Source organism: Heterocephalus glaber, unplaced genomic scaffold (genome assembly GCF_053883595.1).
Source record: "Heterocephalus glaber isolate CG9 unplaced genomic scaffold, H.glaber_assembly_v1.0 deba00001733, whole genome shotgun sequence".
Taxonomy (NCBI): Eukaryota; Metazoa; Chordata; class Mammalia; order Rodentia; family Bathyergidae; genus Heterocephalus; species Heterocephalus glaber.
The window spans coordinates 10,296,620-10,314,714 of NW_028258444.1; the positions used below are offsets into that span (position 1 = coordinate 10,296,620).

The window sequence follows — 18,095 nt, forward strand, 5'->3', positions numbered from 1 at the left end:
GAGTTAAATCCCTGGCCCCCTCATTACATGTTTTATCATGATTATTTTCTTTTGTGTGAAAGTTATTTAGTACCATAATGTTCACTGTCTAGAAATTTACTTATTTAAGAATTCCCATATTGTAGACACTTGAAGACATTGGAGATATTTTGCTGTTATAAATTACATAGTGATCTGAGGCTGTAGTTAGAGTGCTTGCCTAGGCCCTGGGTTTAATCCCCAGAACATATTCTCCAGGCTACAGAATAGATATTACAGTGGTTAGAATTAAATGATCAGGTTAATTTCAGTGACAAATAGAGAAGACATGCCTATTCTCTAAAGGCCCAAGGAAAAAGCAATTTATGCAACAACTGTGCAATTAATGAAAACTACAGAAATTGTAATAAATAATGTTTTTAAATCAATCTGATGATTTGTCTCTCCAAATGCCATAGAATGTTAAAATTCCTTTAAAATAATACAAATTATTACTGATTATACAATTATTATATATCCCTATGTACTACTTCCTGAAAAATTATACATTTTAGAATAAAAAATTGATGTTTAAATGTAAACATATTCTTTTTTTTTTTTTTTTTTGTACCGGGGATCGAACTCAGGAGCTTGCGCTTGCGAGGCAGGCGGTGGAAACACTGAGCCAAATCCCAGGCTGTAAACATATTCTTAAGAAAATTTACTAGCTCCAAAAATGTATACTTACTTTACATTTAAAAAAATAAATGCCAATGTAGTGTCAGTTTTAAACATTACAGTACTGTTAGTTATGAATAATGGGTACAGGTAAACTTGGAAAATAAGTGTGTATAAAATTTTGCCATAATAAATGCAAATATTTTGTAGGAATTCTGCCGGGGCATAAGAATGTATATACCTCCCCCAAATTAACTTCCTCCCTTCTGAGAGTGTATTTAAAAAGCATTCCTTTTTCTGCTTTGATAAAAAGCTTATCAAGTAATTTGAGTGTTTTGGAGAAAAGGGGAGAATATGAATAACACACAAAGCTTTAAAGTTAACATTTTATGACCTTTCATTTTATTTTGTAATAATCTAGTTTTAGAGTTTAATTTCGTTGGATAGATCAGAAATATCTGTACACATTCAATTATATTAAGAAGGTGTTTTACCAAAGAACAGTAAAAACCTGGAAAGCAATTATTGCATTTATAGGACTTGGACAGCTTTAAAAGTCTTATACCTTTTCCTGTTTTGATGAGCACTGGAAAAGTCCCTCCACCCCCAATACTGTAAAAGATAGCTGAGGAAAATCACTTGCCATAATAGCCCAGAGCCTCATTAGAAAAACTTCTATTTCCTGCTCCAGTAATCAACTGATAGAAATAGAGTTCATCTTGTCAACAGGTTTATTTATTTCCTATTCTTCTTCTTCTTTCCTAATCTTCCTTTTATGTTTCCTTAATAATGCATGCTGGAGAAGTTCCTGAATGCTTTTCAAATAAAGGGAAGGTCTGAAGAGCATTGACAAATTTCTGTTGTGTCAACAGAGACCCCGGCGTCTCCCAGTCTGCAATTCAAATGTATAATATCTGAAATAGATAAATGCAGAACCTCCTTTCCTCATTCATCACATCCGGAGATGTACAAGTCTCCTAATTGGTTTTAATATATTTTATTAGAATTCTATTGCCAGCACAATAAAGATGTGATACATTTTAGGTATCATGATAGACTGGCATTAAACTATAACTAGGAAAGCCAGCTCCAAAGAGAAAGATCAGAAGAGAAAACATCTATAAATTGTGCTATCAAATGAATTCTTTGAACACTTAGGGGTGTGGCCAAGAACAAACTGTAGAACCGATCAAATATGAAATCACACATAAATTCAGGATCAGCTTATCATCTATGACTAGTAAGCATGAATTTATAAGGAAATTTGTTGTTTTATACAATATGGCACTAATCTGAAAATGAGGAACCTCAAGCATCTTTTTATAATTGTATGGATTAAGTTTCTTAATGACTATTAGATTGTAGAATAAAAGAACATATTTTTAGATTGTCATAGGCATAAAGAAAATTTAAATCATTATTGGATCACTTACTTAACCAATGTCTAAGAACTAAGTATGAAAATATAATAATATGAAAAGATTTCTTTGTTTGATCCACTTCCAGGAACAGATTTATTCTACATAATGTTTACAGTGTGAGATCGTGTAGTATCTGAGTAACTTTTATAGTTAATCTGCCCTACCTGTGAAGAAAACAATGAGTTGGCACTATTTTCCCTGAGCAATCTTATTGTTTATCTGTACATAAGTAAAACAGGAAACATACTAAATGAAATATTATCTGATCAATTTAGATTAACATCTCCATTCAAGTACAAAAAGTAGTTTTTGTTAATATGACCCAGATTCTTTTCTTTCATTAGCTTTTAGCCCAAGTTGACAATAAATCTATTAAACTGCTGTTTGGATCAGACTTTCACTTTGAACTACCTAAATATACTCCTGCTTGGGTTTATCTTTGACTGCAGCCCTACAACTCAGTTTTGCCCTCTTTATCTCTTTGTCCTTACCCATTTATATTACTTCTCAAGAGGTAAGGTATATCTCAACTTTTATGTCATATATTTAGCAGAGCTTCCTATATTTCAAAATGTTTGCCATGGAGTTTGCTTCCTATTAGCTGAAGCAGTGATAACTCCAACATAGCTTTTCACCCAAAGTTGATATTGATAATTTGTCTCACTCCTAGATTGCCAAATCCTATTGTGGATCACTTTGTGAATGTTCAGATTTTGCTTCTATTCTCCAACCATGCCCACTCTGCCCTGTGGAGTAGGTGTAGACTATCCCTGTCTGCCTTTGTGCTTAGATAAGAGATATTTTGCCTTTCTGAAAAGAATGTCTACCTCTTCAAAATGTTGTAGTTGCTGCTTCTGCAACTGCTGCTTGTAAAACAGCATTGCAAACTGTATAGGAAAACTCTTTAGCTGATCTCCTTTACTGAAAGTTCTGCCAGCGCAGAAGTGTGACAAACACTGTAACCAAGAAGTACAATCAAATCAGAGACAACCTCAGCAAAAAGGGTTGCTCTGTCCTTTTCCCACTGTTTACTTGGCAGAAAGCACATAGCTAATATCAAAGAAATGTTACTAACACTTTCTTTTAAAAGCCATTTTTAGTAATTCAAAGAAAAGACAGTTTACACGTGCAAAGAGTGGAGACACAATAAAGACAGCAGGGCCAGGAGAAAAGCAGCACTATTGAAATGACAACAAGGGTTTGAGCCTCTCATAAAGGACTTTGACATGAAAGTGTGGTGAGCGCTTTCTTCTTTTCAGATTTGCTGTAGACACTAAGGGTTGAAAGAGTACTAAATTTTTTTTTCATTTCAACCCTTGCACTCCCAAGGATTCTACATTCCTCACTCCGACCCAGTTGACATTACAACAAATGTTGAGTTTCTCAAACTCAGTCCTCGCTCCATGCTTCTTACCAGTGTAACAAGCACACCCCAGCATCTCTCTTTCTGTTCAGTGATTGTACCACCACCACCAGGGTCCTTCCCCACACCCCCAGCCCTCCACCCCAGGTGAAAATTACTTAATTAAAGAATAAGAGAAGAACCACAAGCTCACAGTTTAAAAGACCAATTAAATAACAGTGAGGATTTGTTTTTACTCTTACCTCTACCACTAAATTACCAGCTCGGCATAGGTGAATTATATGGTATAATCAACAAGGACAGTGTTCACATTTTCTTTTATTTCACAAAGTAAAGGACATATTGCCATTAATACCATTCAAAATACTTCCTCTCACTTCAAATATACTTATTCCATCATTCTTGCCACTTTCTGAAACAGTTCTGGAAGTCATTTGTGTCTTAATTGCATTGTCATGGCTCCCTCAATATCCTAAATTGATTCAAAATATTTACCTTTCCTGCTCATTTTGACTTCGAAGAGCCAGAAGTCACATGGTGACATAGTGTGACAAAACATCTGGGTGAGCTTGCAGGCCATGTGGCGCACAGGTGGTTGTCTATGCTGATTCACTATTACATAACAAATACCTATCTTGTACCTGCGCTAAATGATGGGATTGTGTCCTCAGGTCTCCTCAGATGCCCTCAGGTGCCTGAACTTTGACATATCTCACAGTGAGCCCCTATATCCCACCCTTTTAAAGATTGCGGGGCTGCCACTTTTTTTGAATGGCACACAATGGCTCCTTGTGCCCAGGGCCCAAAAAAACAATACAAGGAACAATACATAACCACCAAACCCATTGTTATTGCAGTACCACTGAGAGCCACCCAGCGCCAGGGGGATGCTAGGGATTCCCACCATTGGGTCAGGGGGTCTTGTTGCAAGACCTGGATGGCAAACACCTCCATGTCCATCTCTTGTAAGGGCTCTTGTACTTGTTCCTGGTGGTCAGGAATAAAAATGTAACATTCTACATGTAGGAAGACACAAGTGCTTCCCTGTGCTGTGGTCAGCAAATCCACCACCTTTTTTATCTGGCATGTTTTATCTATGAGAACATCAGAGACTGGAATGTAATAGTTAGGGCCTGCACCATGTGTTGAGCTAGAGCTTTAATTTGGAGGGCTAGGTCTATAATCCCTGCCCCTGGCACCAGTACTGGCATAGGATAGAACCACCAGGCCATCCATTTAGCTTGGTGCCATTTGTGATACACAGCATCCCAACTGTGGAGTGTGTCTCTCAGATAGGCCTGATAGCACCCGTAATGTAGGGAACCCCCCAGGTGCAGTGCCCTGTCCAGTGTACAGGGAGGTATGGCCAACCCATAGTGCCACAGACCCATAAGGCATCTGCCATGGGCCAATCAGTGGACACTGTACCTATGGGCTTATGGCCATCCTACCAGGCCATTCACCCATATTTGTGCCATTCACCCATAACATGTCGTTACACAACTGCAGTGGTATCCATCCCACTGTGCAGTTTCCCACTTTGTATTGGCCATTTAATACATAGTGGGGCAACATCTAACACTATTACTTGATTCCCTGTCATCCATCCCAAACCATTATGCATCACAGGTCCCGGTCTTTGTGGGGTGGCTGTGCTCTTCCCGATCATTGCTTCAACAACCTGGTTTTGCTCATCCCAGGTGGGTCCAGTCCAGTTTTGATGTCACCAGTTTGTCTAACTGCACAGAGACACCGTTGCAATTCTCCACAGAAGGTCTTTGGCCACATTGTCAGGGAGTTCAGTGCACACTCAACAGTCTGATTGCTGGTGCACACAAGCAAACATGTGTGCCCAGGAGATGATGCGGTTGGCTTGACTTATCCTAGTCAGAAGGACAGGGCAGAAGGAGAAACCATCATAGGGAGGTCTCGCCCTTCAGGGAGGATACTGGCCACATGTTCATCTTGCGATAGGATGGTGGCTGGGATCATTCTATCTCCCAGTTTAGAATACCAGACCTGTGTCCCCATTGCCATGGGAGACAAAGAGGTTGGAGCCAGGTCTATCACCCCTCGGGGAATAGGTCAAGAAGCCACAATGTCACTTCCCTTTAGGATGATGGTCCCAGCATTGGGTAGGGAGCATACTGAGGCCTTCAAAGGCCATGTTGAAATCCAGGGCTGCACCTCTATGGCATAGCGCAGTCTCTTCCCCCAGGGCTCCAAGAAGAACACCCAATTCCCCATCAAGGGGTCTGTGGGCCACTCCCAAATCCATTAGCACCAGGTCCCTGGCCACATAGGCTATAGTCTGGGAAAGATCAAAGCCCCTTTTACCACCTTAGGTCCTTGCTCTGCCGACTGAATGCACAGGCACATCAGCTGTGCTTTCAAAAGACTAGTCAATGGGCTGTCACCTGTATGCTGGGGCTGGTCATTGAGCAGTTGAACAGTCTATGGTAAGGCCCACACTCACCTGATAAACTTTGGATCCAAATAGGCTAGCATAGTTTTTAAGAGCCCATTATATCTGTCAACCATACCAGTAGCTTGCGGCAGGTAGGGCATATGAAAGTGCCAGGTGAGGTCATTGTCTCTGGCCCACTGTTGTAACTGAGCTCCTGTAAAGTGTCTTCCCTGGACAGACTCTATACCTACTGGGATCTCTTATGCTGCACTCAACAATTGTAATGCCTTAATGGTGTGGGCCTGGTCAGCAGAGGGCACAGAGTAGGCAAACCCCACATCCATGTCAGTATCCACAGTAGTCAGAGCATACTTATGTCCCTGTGAGACAGGCAGGGGCCAATATAATCTACCTGCCATTGTTGCAGGGGAAGGCATGCTCTCAGTATTGCACACAATTGCATGGGCACCTTCCTCCTCCAACGGGCCATATGAGCACATTGAGGCCACACCTTCACTGGTGCTCTTGCTTCTGTAGGAGTCAAATCCAAGTGCCATCGCTGTGCTGCAGCTTGCATGGTGCAGAGCCCTAAGTGCTCCAGTTTCTTATGAAGCCAAGGCACTGCTGCTGAGGGTGGCCCTAGAAGAGCTACTACCTTTGTCAAGGAGTCTGCTAAATCATTCCCTGGTGAGAGCAGAGGTCTGTGCCTTGACACATGGTATATCACATGTGTTATAGTCTGGCCATGCTCCCATAAGTCTCGCCATGACTTAGCGCCCCATAGGGGTCAATGCCCTATCTGCCAGTCTTGGGCCGCGCAGGTTGGTAACCAGAGCATCAGCCCTCAGAATTCTGCCCAACTGTCTGTGCAAACATGCAGAGGTTTGTCCTCATGCGTGACAAGTAGCCACACTGCTCATAACTCTGCCCATTGGCTTGACTTGCCTGTCCCAACCTCAAACCAGAGTGTTTCTGTACTGGGGTGGACAGCGACTGCCATCCATTGTGGGGTTGTGCCATGACTAGAGCCATCAGTATACCAGGCCTCAGCTGGGGGTCTCTCCTTCCCTTCCATATAGGAACTAGAGGTCATAACCGGTAATTCATCATCCTGTACAGATTCATGGGTCCCAGAGCTACTGCCAGTTCAGCCTCTAATGAGCTAGTTGAAAAAGAGGCTCTCTGCTGTAGATATGTTTGCCATTGTCCCAGGACGGGGCCTGGGCCACTCCACTCCTGGGAGGAGACATCCATGTATGGTGTACCCAGCCCACCACTTCCACAGTCTGCTGCCCCATGATTCCTTCACAAGCATGCAGAGCAGCATATACCGCTGCTAAGTGCTTCTCAATCAGGGAATATCTGCTTTCAGCTCCTTTATACAAATGTGACCAAAAGCCAATAAGGTGCTTCTGCTTCCTGTGCTTTTGCTACAAACCCAAGCCAAACCCAGCCACAACCACATTTCCTATTAGGGTGAAAAGCAGGGTAGGTTGCATGACTTAAGGGGCTGAGCAACTGTCCTCTTCCCTTCCTGATGCTTCTGCTTCATCAGTCCAGTCTCATGTCCAGGTCATCTGGATAAAGGGCCAAACAAGGTGGCGAGGTACAGAAGGAATGTCCACCAGAGACCTAGCAAGCCCTAGTACACATATAAGCGGTGTACAGTTGTCAGTCAAGGGTATGCTTGGATCTTATCAATTATTGCATCAGGAATTACTTTTGTCTTACCTAACCACATAACACCCAAGAATTTTACAGACAAGCCAGGTTCCTGGACCTTGTCTTTGTTGATGGCCCACTCTCAGGCCACCAGAGCTGTTTTAAGACCATGTGTGGCAGCTTCTAAATGTGTAAGGCAATCAGAGGTTAACATAACATCATCAGTACAATGGATGGGCCGGGGATTTAGCTCAGTGGTTTCGCCACCTGCTGCGCAAGCGCAAAAACCCGAGTTCGATCCCCGGTACAAAAAAAACAAAAACAAAAACAATAGAACAAAGACACAGTGTGGCTTGGTCCAGGTAGCCAGATCCTGGGCCACTGGGGCATGACATAAAGTAGGGCTATGCAAATACCCTTGTGGTAATACTTGAGAGGTCCTGTCCTCCCAGGTGAAGCCAAATTGGTCCTGACTCTCAAGCATGATAGCAATGGAGAAGAATGCATTGGCCAGGTCCACTATGTAATAGTATCAATCCAACATCAGGGTGAGCTGGTCCATCAAGTCAGCAGTATTGAGTCCTGCTGTGTGCAGTGGAGGAGTCACTTTATTTAGTTCCTGGTAGTTTACAGTCATTCGCCAAGTCCCATCTGGCTGCCACACAGACCAAACTGGTGAATTGAAAGGACTTAAAAAAAAAAAAAAAAAAAAGAAAGGAGAGACTTTGAGCAGGGCAGGACGTATCACCCCTGATTTTTCCAATTTCAAAACAGCCTGTCCTGATTCCTCATGACCCCCAGGCGGCCAGTACTGCTTCACACACATAACCTGTATTGCTTGTGGGAGAGTCAACAGTGCTTGATGGGGATGTCCTTGGAACATGGTTTTCACCACTTGAATCCACAAATGGAATTCTCTGGGTGGTGTCTAACTGGGCACCAGTCAGTATGTCCACCCCCAGAATGTATTCAGCAGTTGGAGAAACATAAACATCATATGGGTGTGGGGCAAAATGTCCGATCCCCAAAGACACCTTGGCCTTCAGGACCGTTATGTAGTGACCTCCATTCCCTTCTGTATGTGCAGTGGGTCCTGCAAAATGGTCTAGGTTGCCATGAATCAGTTTTGACATGGCTCTGGTACATGCTGCACATTTTTCGGAGACCAGTAAATAGTTAATTTTACATGTGGCCTCTGGTCTCCTGGGGTCCCTAGCAACCAGGTACCTCGGCCTGTCTCCTAGTCTGGGTAAAATGCTGCCAGCATCAGCTCATCCTGCTTCACAGGGGCTGCCTTTACCTTGCCCATGGGCTGGTACTGCTGCTCAGGGTGCAACTATTTCCAAAAAGACAACACACCTAGGGGCTGCCATCCAGCTTCTCTGTGGCTAAGCCAGCTGCTATCAGATCTGCCCAGATTTGTCATCAGCCTACCTTCAACGGACCAAATGTCTGCCCCTGTGGGTTTGGTCCTGCTCATCCCAAGGCTGGTTGTTTCTTCTCCTTTGGTGGCTGGGGTTTTTTCTCATCTCTCCTTACCCTAGTGTTTCACATCTACGTTATCCAGATGCACCAAGGTGTCTACCACATCACAAATCATACAATCTACATAAGGTGCCAGTAGGGCATCTTGGCTGCCACTGTGCCAAATGTGCCTGTGGGCCACTGGCGAGGACCAGATCCTTGCTGCATGCTGTAAGTAATTCATCATCAGGACCACTATAGTGAGGAGCAAACATCTGCTGCATGGCCATTTCACACAGCACACTACCAAGTGCAGATAGGTTGTCCATTTCGTGACTTGCTCTGGCAGGTCACCGAGGTATGGCCCAAGCATGGGAGCTGCTTCCGTCAGCCAATTTATCATGGTATCATGACCCACTCTGTGGGCCAGCCACTGTGCATCCTGTAAAACCCAGCTCACGGAGGGGATACCGGCTATGCTGGCTAACTGGGCCATTTCCCATGGGTTTACCCTTCATCCCTGAGCCATAACAGCCATGCAGGCACTGTCTCACTCACCCTTTGTTTCAGTTGTTTTGCCAGTTTCTGCAGCTCCCTAGCTGTGTACGTCATATACATTGTGTGGCAGGTGGAACCCCATGCCCCCCCATTTGGGTCAAGGGCTCTTTTACCTCCATCCTTTGCTGGACGCAGACACTGTGGTGGGGACACTCACCTGACCATCCTGCAGACTACGCCAAGTATCAAGGTCAGTGGGCTGAAGGGAAACCTAGTCAGGTGAGGTTCCCAAAGAAAAAGACACACATGGAGCAGCTATCCACAAGAAAGCAGGAACAAGCTTTATTGTATAGCATAGCACTTATAGTAGTTCTTTATCAGCTGAGACACAGTAAGATAAAACATTTGGGTGACCCTACAGGCCATGTGGTGCACGTGTGGTTGTCTATGTTGACTCACTATTATATAATGAAGCCTTATGATGTACCTGTGCTAAATGATGGGATTCTATCCTTAGGTGCCCAGGCTTTGACGCATCTCACAGCGGCCCCTACGATCTGTAATTCCAGCATTCTGGGAGACTGAGGCAGGACAATCTAAAGTTCAAGCGCAGAGTGAGCAACAATAATTTAGTGAGATGCTGCTTCAAAATTTTAAAAATGGGCTGGGGATGCAGCTGAATGCAAAGGCCTTATGTTTAATCCCAGGAATGAAGGAGAGAAAAAAGGAAAGAGAGGAGGAGGAAGGGAGAGGAAGAGAAAAAGGAGGTTTAGTGGATGTCTTAACTGCAAATTCAAAAGGTTTGCTGTTGCAGATACACCTTGATCCGGGAGCTCAGACAGTGCTTCTGATCTTGAGTCTTTCTCCATCTTTTGAATTTCATCTTCTCTTTGTTGAAGCTGTCCTCATGCCCTATATATTGTGCCAAGGTATGCTTTGATTTACTGTACTTCTAATCTTCATTCCTATAAATTCGAATGCAACAGGAGAGATAAGTGTTCTTTTCTACTTTTAAAAAAAAAGCCTTGCTCCTGATTTTGGTGGACTTCAACTGGATCAAATACTCATTCCTGAAATAATTACTACAGCTAGGGAAATACAATGGGCTCATTGGCCAATGTCTAGGTCCTACACTCACTCCTAGAGCTAGAATCAGCCCTAAACACACACACCACACACACACACACACACACACACACACACACACACAGGGAAAGCAGAAGGCATAATTATGCAAAAGAAGTTTAGGGTCAGGTTTCCAAAAAAGACAGTGAACGAGTGCTGAGTGGGCCAAAAATAACTACTCTGTATTATACTGCCCTGTTAGTTTTTTATAAGGTTAAATGAGACATTATTTGCAAGACATTTAACAAAAGGACTAGTCCATAAAAGGTTTTATGGTAGCGCATGCTTGTCACCCTAGCACTCTTGGGAAGCTGTCGAAAGTGGATCACAAGTTTGAGCCCAGCCTGAGCAATTTAGCACCTCAGGGAGACCTGTCTCAAAATGTTTTTTAAAAGGGCTGGGGTTATAATTCAGTGAGAAGGCCTGGGTTTAGTCCCCAGTATCACCAAAAAAAAAGGGGACGAGGGGGTGGGGGAGAGAAGAGGGAAAACAGAAGATGGAAGGAGGAAGAGAAAGAAGGGTGAAGAATAAAAAGGAGTAAAAGGAGGAAGAAGGAGAAGGAAGAGGAGCAGGAAGAGGAAGATGAATGAGGAAGAAGAGAAGGAGATGTTGTTTCCAATCCTGAATGTGGCCCTTGGCACATAGTGGATGTTAAGAAAACATGACATGAGGAAAGTGAATAAGTGAAAACTGAATCTGCTAGGGAAATTCTTAGATCAACTTCTGCATACAATTTTACTTTATTTTTACAGTTCATTTATTAATTATTTTTCTGTTGGCATTGACTTTGAGCCTAAGTGACATATATTGTTTGCACAGTATTCTGAATTAATTTTACTTAATATAATTATACTGCAGGACAAATGTAGCAAAAGCAATTAGACCTTACATCTAACCTTACTATAGCAGTTAACTTGTCCAATGAATGTGCATGGGGCTTTTCAAAGGCCCCCAGAACAATGCTGATACTAGAAATATAAAGAAAAACTATAAGAAAGGATCATTCTTAAAGAACAAATTTTTTTTGTTTTATGTGTAAGGTTTGCAGAATATAATAATAACCCTAACAGCCAAATGCCTACTCACACAATAAAGTGGAAGTAACAGTAACTGTGTTTAAGGACTGAAAGGACTGTATGCTCTGCAGCCCTTATCCTCTCTCACATGAACTGCTAAAATCCCCAACTTGCTTTCCTGTCTCTCAAACCCTCCAGCTCATGAATGGTGATGCTCATAAAGTCATATTTCTAAACTCCAAATTTGGATGTTTTCATTCCTTTAGAACTTCTTATGTTTTTATACTTGTAACAGTTTGGATATTGAAAGTCTCACAAATGCCCCTGTGTGAGAAGCTTGGTCCCCAGCCTCTGGGGCTCCTGGGAAATGGTGGACCCTTTTTAACTTGGGGCCCAATGGAAGGAAAAGGTTGCTCGGGCCATGCCTTAAAGGGACTGCTTCGACCCGCAGCTGCCTGTTTCTGTTTATCCTCCCAGCTTCCAGGAAATTAACAGGCTTCTTTCGCCCCTACACTCCTGCCATGATGTCCTACACTGCCACAGGCCCACAGAAACAGGGTCCAGGGACCATTCATTTAAACCTCTGAAACTATGAGCCAAAGTTAATTTTGTCACAGTGATGGGAAGCTAATACAACAAAGAATTGAAATTAATTAATATGGTGGTTGTCCTGTATGATCTGGCCCTTGCCTATCTCTTCAGTTGGATTTCTCACCGTAGTCTCTCACCCAGCCCAATTTAAACTCTTAGCTCCACATACATTAAATACTTAAAACTTCTCCAGTGTGATATGCTATTGCTGATCTTTTCCTTTGCATGGGTAGTGCTTCTCTTTTCGGAAACTCAGTCTTCTAGGTGAACACCAAAATCAATTCTATTATCTCTTCCAACACGGCCTCCACTGTAGAGCTGGCCAGCACCTCTTTCAAGTTTCCTCCTGCCCTACCCTATATGAGTGACATTCCTGTAATGTGTGTGTGTATCAGTGGGAATGATCAAGAAATAGAAACCAATGATACCAGAGAAAGACATGAGAAATTCTTGAAAAATAAAAATGTTTTACAGAGCACAGGTGGCAGCATTTCCCTTGGGTGGGATGGAGACCTTTCTTCCATTGTGGCAGGAAGACATCATGGTGGTAGAGACAGGGAATGTACACAGACACCCTGACTGAAGAGAGGAGTAGTACTTTCCATTTCATGGCTTTATATTTTCTTCTTTTTTTTTTTTTTTTGGTACCGGGGATTGAACTCGGGTCCTTGCGCTTTCGCAGCAGGCGGCGAAACCACTGAGCTAAATCCCCAGCCCACTATATTTTCTTCTTAAAGTACGAAAGAGGATCACTGATAAGTGTGAGGAGGAGACGATATCATGGAAGAGTTGCAGAAAGAAGAGATATGAAATACCAGTCTGGGAGAGTAGAAAGCTAAGGTCATAATAATCCACCTAATGGCGTAATCCAGTAGACCAGTGAACCATGAGGTGAGGTTATTAACTAAAACTGCAGTTTCTATTGGAAATTTAAGAAGAGGAAATATTGTATTAGTTTTTGTTGTGGTGGTTACTATAAAGAAAGTGGAAACTTAACTTACGAAGGGAAGTGTAATGTGATTGTCAGTAGCACTGACTGCCCATTGGAGATTTGTAGAATGAATGAACAATGAAAAGTGTCAGGGTGGTCATCATGGTATGCATTTTCTACAGGACCAGGAATTTGCTCATACTGGAGCACAAAGAAAGGAATATTGACACTTAACCACAATTGACCGTTGTCTGGATGATACAAGAGAAAAATAGTTGTGAATTTTTATAAAACTTGGTTATACCTAACTGGATTCAAAGCAGCATAATGAGAGAGGTGAGAATATAAGGGAATTGTTCACAGTGAAAAGTGGAAGATCTGTAGGTTCAAGATTTGGAGAGACAGCAGAGGAGCAAGAGCAGGGAGTACAAGAGCATCTATGGCCTCAGAGAGTGCAGTGTTGAAAATGGCTATTTTAAAGGTAAAGCAACTTGGAAACGACATTTTATGAATGGTCTTTCCTACACATCACTTATGGCACATTAAACTATTTTGAAGAGGTTCTCCCAAGAATTAACATAAAAACAATGAAATCTCAACCCAGATGACTGTGGATAGATAGTTAAGTGTCATAGAAAGCTAACAAATGATGGTTTTAATGTTCATTCAAAACAGAAGAGTCAATGGGGAAAATCCTTGGATCTCTGAATTCTTACAAAAGTAAATCACATGGTTTCCTAAAAGTAATTGAAATTTTCTCGAAGACATGGCAATTAAAATAGATGAGGGAATGAGGGGGCGCACATCTAATGCAAATAGATTCGTAGTGGGTGGAGCTCATTCTAAGTCTGGTTTCCCTGTAGTCAGCCTGGCTCTTGGGTGTTAGAAGTAATGATAAGTTTATGGACTACTTCTCACTTATCTTGATTTCACATCACCTGTTTTTATTCCCAGTGCAAAATTCATAATATTAACTATTAACAGCATCATGAATCTTTGCCTCCCAAATAATCAGTATAGATAAAATTAATATTTTTATCACAGTATGAAATCCACTTAACCTCGGTCATTTAAGATCTCCTAAAATGCTACATGACCCATATTGAGAAGTAGTCAACTTGTGCCTGTTTTCCAAAAAACACATAGTCTCTGATTCTAAGAAGAGGAAATCAAGGATTTAAAGCTGCTTGTATTTCAGAACCATACCAGTGAAAAAGAAGGAATTGGGGTCATGGATGTTAGTGAAGAGACATGACCATCAGTTTTAACTTTTCCCCTTATATCTAGAGAAATCTGATTTAGTTACTGTTGCAGTAACTTGTTAAGAATAATGTCTGGAGTTGGAATGAAATGTCATATGGATTTGGGTATTCTAGGAGGTTTTTTAAAAATTTGTTTCTTTCTAAGTTTAATACCTTGTTTCTATTAAAGCAATATTTTATAGCAAACTAGGCATCCCTTGTTAGTAGGGGCTAAAGTTTCACATTTTCCTTTGTGTTTTTAAAAATACTTTTTCCTTGGAACAATTAATCAGACATTACACTCATTACTAATCGACACTGGAAAATATAAGACACTGATAATGATGAACGTTAAGTTATGTAAAAACTACATGTGTTACTTAAAAATCAGGAAAATAATAAAAATAAAGTTGTGACCACAGTAAACCACACTCTGCTCCAGCAGTCACCTGTTGTAAATGAATGTACTTTCTAGCCCTGGTTATTCTTCAGATTCACGTGGTGCCAACTGTCTCTAAATTTGCTCTCTTAGAGGAAAAATATCATGCCAAGGGCCTGAGTATTCTTTAGGGTTTAGGAGCAATTTGCTTAAAAATCCATTACAGGCAGCTGCAAGCCTTGTAACTTTCTCCATCAAGAGAATCATGTGTAGAGAGCAGAAATGTTTTGTGCTTTGGATTTTTTAAAGTTGTTTCTCTCTAGACTCAATAATTTATAAATACATAAGCATTTCACAGCACTATAGTACAATTTATACAAACATTCCATTTATGAAAATATCAGTCTTTTAAAAATATTTTATTTTTAATTGACATATAGTAATTGTATATCTATTTATGATGTATCAATACAAGTATATAATGTCTAATGATAAAGTAATTAATTGTCTGGCCTCAGACATAATTTTTTTGTCTTGGGAACATTCAAAATCCTCTGTGCTAGGTATTTTGAAGTATTCAGTCAATTGTTGCTGATTAAAACCAACCTACTATGCTATAGAACATTAGAAATAGTTCCTCCTATTCAGTATATTCCTGCACACCTGTATCTGTTAACCATGCTCTCTCTATCCTCCCCCCACACACACACACACCTTTCCCAAGTTCCCAACCACCATTCTACTCTCTACTTCTGCTGTGAGATCAACTCTTTACCTTCTACATATAAGCGAGAGCATGCTGTATTTATCTTTCAGTGCCAGACTTATTTCACTTAACATAATGGCCTGCAGTTCCATCTAGTTGCTACAAATGGCAGCATTTCATTTTTACGGCTGAGTAATACTACATTGTGTATGTATACTACATTTTCTTTATTCATTCATCAGTGAACACCCAAGTTGATTCCATATCTTGGCTGTTGTGCAAAGTGCTGCAATAAACATGAGAGTATAGAGTCCTCTTTGACATAAAGCTTTCCTTTCCTTTCCTTTCTTTCCTCCTTACCCAGGAATGGGATTTTTTGGATCACATGGTAGCTCTATTTCCATTTTTTAGAGTAGCTCCATAACTGTTTTCCATATGGCTGCATTACTTTACATTCCCAACATTTCTCCACATCCTCGCTAGCATTTGTCATTTTAGTATTTTTGATAGTAAACATTCTAACTGGGGCGAGATGATATCTCATTGTTAAAAATCTCATTCCTGTCCTTTAGTGATGACAAAGATGCTTCACAGCAAGCTTTTCTACCTATAATCTTCTACTCCACCCTCAAATTACATATAATCACTTTCTCACAGGATTGTACTCCACACTTTGATTTTGTTTTAGAGTGACTTTATACACTTTCCCGGAGCACAGCATCTTGAAGCACATTGAAGTTGTAGTGAGTGTAGTCCTGCCTGGTGATGAGTTATGGATGAAGCTTGGCTGTGATTTGTGTACGCCCATGAATTGTCTCCACAGAGAAAATGCACAGAGGTAGCATTTCACTTTTATGTGTTTCATCAAACAGCTTCCTAGCGACAGGAAAAAGCATGAAAGTTGTTAGGGAAAACATTCTTTATTACCAGGAGGTAGTTTCTTCAGAAGTCAGAGGCTGGTGGGCACCGTGAGGGGAACACTTAATTGTACCTGTGCTGGAAAATTCCTCTCAGACAATTGGAGTCTGCAAAGCCACATTTGCCTCAAACAAATGGTCCACAGGTAGCTTTTCACAAGTTACTTTGTCATAGAATTAAAGGAACTTTGATTCTAAAATATATGCTTCGATGTGCCAATATGAAATATATCATTTGTGAGACATGCAGAATCAAATAAAGAAATGCAAATGCACACACTTGGGACTGGTGGTCAGTAGTTTGTGGAATCTACACAACTTCATTTGGGTTCCCTCAGTGCCTGAAATCTTTCCACTATGAAGTTGAGTGCTTTAAATTAAGACTTTGTATTTTTAGCCCTAACTACTACAAACTGAACTCTGTTGGGTCACTTTTTAAATGATTTTAAAGAGAGATTTATTTATCAATTACATTTGCATCTTAAAAGTCACTTGCGAGAGATTGAAAGCCCACACCAAATTCCAGATTTTGGCAGGGGTAGGTGTCTTAGTCACTTTTTCACCACAGGGACACAATACTGGACACTCACAAGTTAAAGAAGAAGAGGTTCATTTTTGCTCACAGTTACAGGCCATAGTCAACTGGCTCCCAGGGCAGGAATGGCATGGTGGAAGGGTCTGGCAGAGGAAAGCTCCTCACATCATGGCAGTCAGGAAGCAGAGAGACAAGGGAGGACCAGGGGAGGGATATGCACCCTTCCAGGTAATGTCCCCAGTGACCTACTTCTTCTGACCAGGCCCCCACTGCCTAACATATGTAGCTATAACACCCCCATGATCCAATCACTTTCCAAAACCCCTGCCCCTGGGAGTTTGGGGTCATTCTTGCTCATTACAATACGTAAAATGGCAAAGCTAAAATACTTACCTAGAAAGGCAGACCTCAAGGACTCGAAGCTGCTGAGCATATAAGGGTGCTGAGTGTCTTTAAAAAAAGGGATATAGAAAACAAAGATTTAGAAAGAAAATATTGAAACCTGACCCATTTCCGTTTTATTTAGGTTCAACAGGATGACAATATTGAAAAGTTATTTTGACCTCAGGATCTTAATTTCTTTTCCTTTGTGATTCTTGGATAGATGCTTTGATTTGGGGCATTAAAGCCTTGTGGGTGGATTCTCCCCTCTTTCATTTTAATAGATTCCTTCTATTGTATAGCAAAACAGTTTGATATGACATCTTCCAACCAGACATAAATATATAGTATTGACATATACAGTACTGATCAAGGGAAGCTATTGAGAATATGGAGAAAACGCTCAGACTGTCCATTCATAGTACTGAGAGACACTAAAAGTCCGTGGATTTTAGCTTTGAGTACAGTTCATTTGCCTTGATTTAAAGGCCCCGATGTTAGTTCTTTATGGAGTGTTTAGGTTTCCGATGAGTCTCTTAGGAATTGCAGGTTTCTTTACTCACTATATACCTTGTTGCTATAATGAAAGTTCTTCTGTTGCTGTTAAGTCCTTCCTAAGGGCACAGGTTTAGTCATGTTTTCTTTCCCTATAGGGGAACTAGTTGTTGCCAGTTTTGAAAACACCCTTTCTTGATGTGTACATTTTTGCTTCTGGTGCAAAGTCACATCATTGTTCCTTACTCACCATCTATGTGAAGGGACTCTCCACCTTTTTAAGTTACTGTTGAGCATGTACCATGCCCCTTCTAACCACTATAGAAA

At 41.3% G+C, this 18,095-nt stretch overlaps 2 protein-coding genes across 16 annotated transcripts in view; one reads left to right on the plus strand and one right to left on the minus strand.

Annotated features, from left to right (window-relative positions):
* Positions 1 to 18,095, plus strand: part of Pdzrn4 (PDZ domain containing ring finger 4) — a 390,589-nt gene that overhangs the window by 346,686 nt on the left and 25,808 nt on the right. The window lies entirely within an intron of this gene.
* LOC110347344 (uncharacterized) overlaps positions 9,772 to 18,095 on the minus strand; it is a 104,984-nt gene continuing 96,660 nt past the window's right edge. For all 12 annotated transcript variants that reach the window (XR_015446909.1, XR_015446910.1, XM_087200005.1 and 9 more), the window contains 2 exons: positions 17,286 to 17,342; positions 9,772 to 16,316 (listed from right to left, as the gene is read on the minus strand). Coding sequence is in view for 10 of the 12 variants with exons in the window: in XM_087200005.1 (XP_087056131.1) it covers positions 16,084 to 16,316; positions 17,286 to 17,342 (290 nt within the window). In the remaining 2 variants the exon portion in view is untranslated. The remainder of the gene's footprint in view (positions 16,317 to 17,285; positions 17,343 to 18,095) is intronic.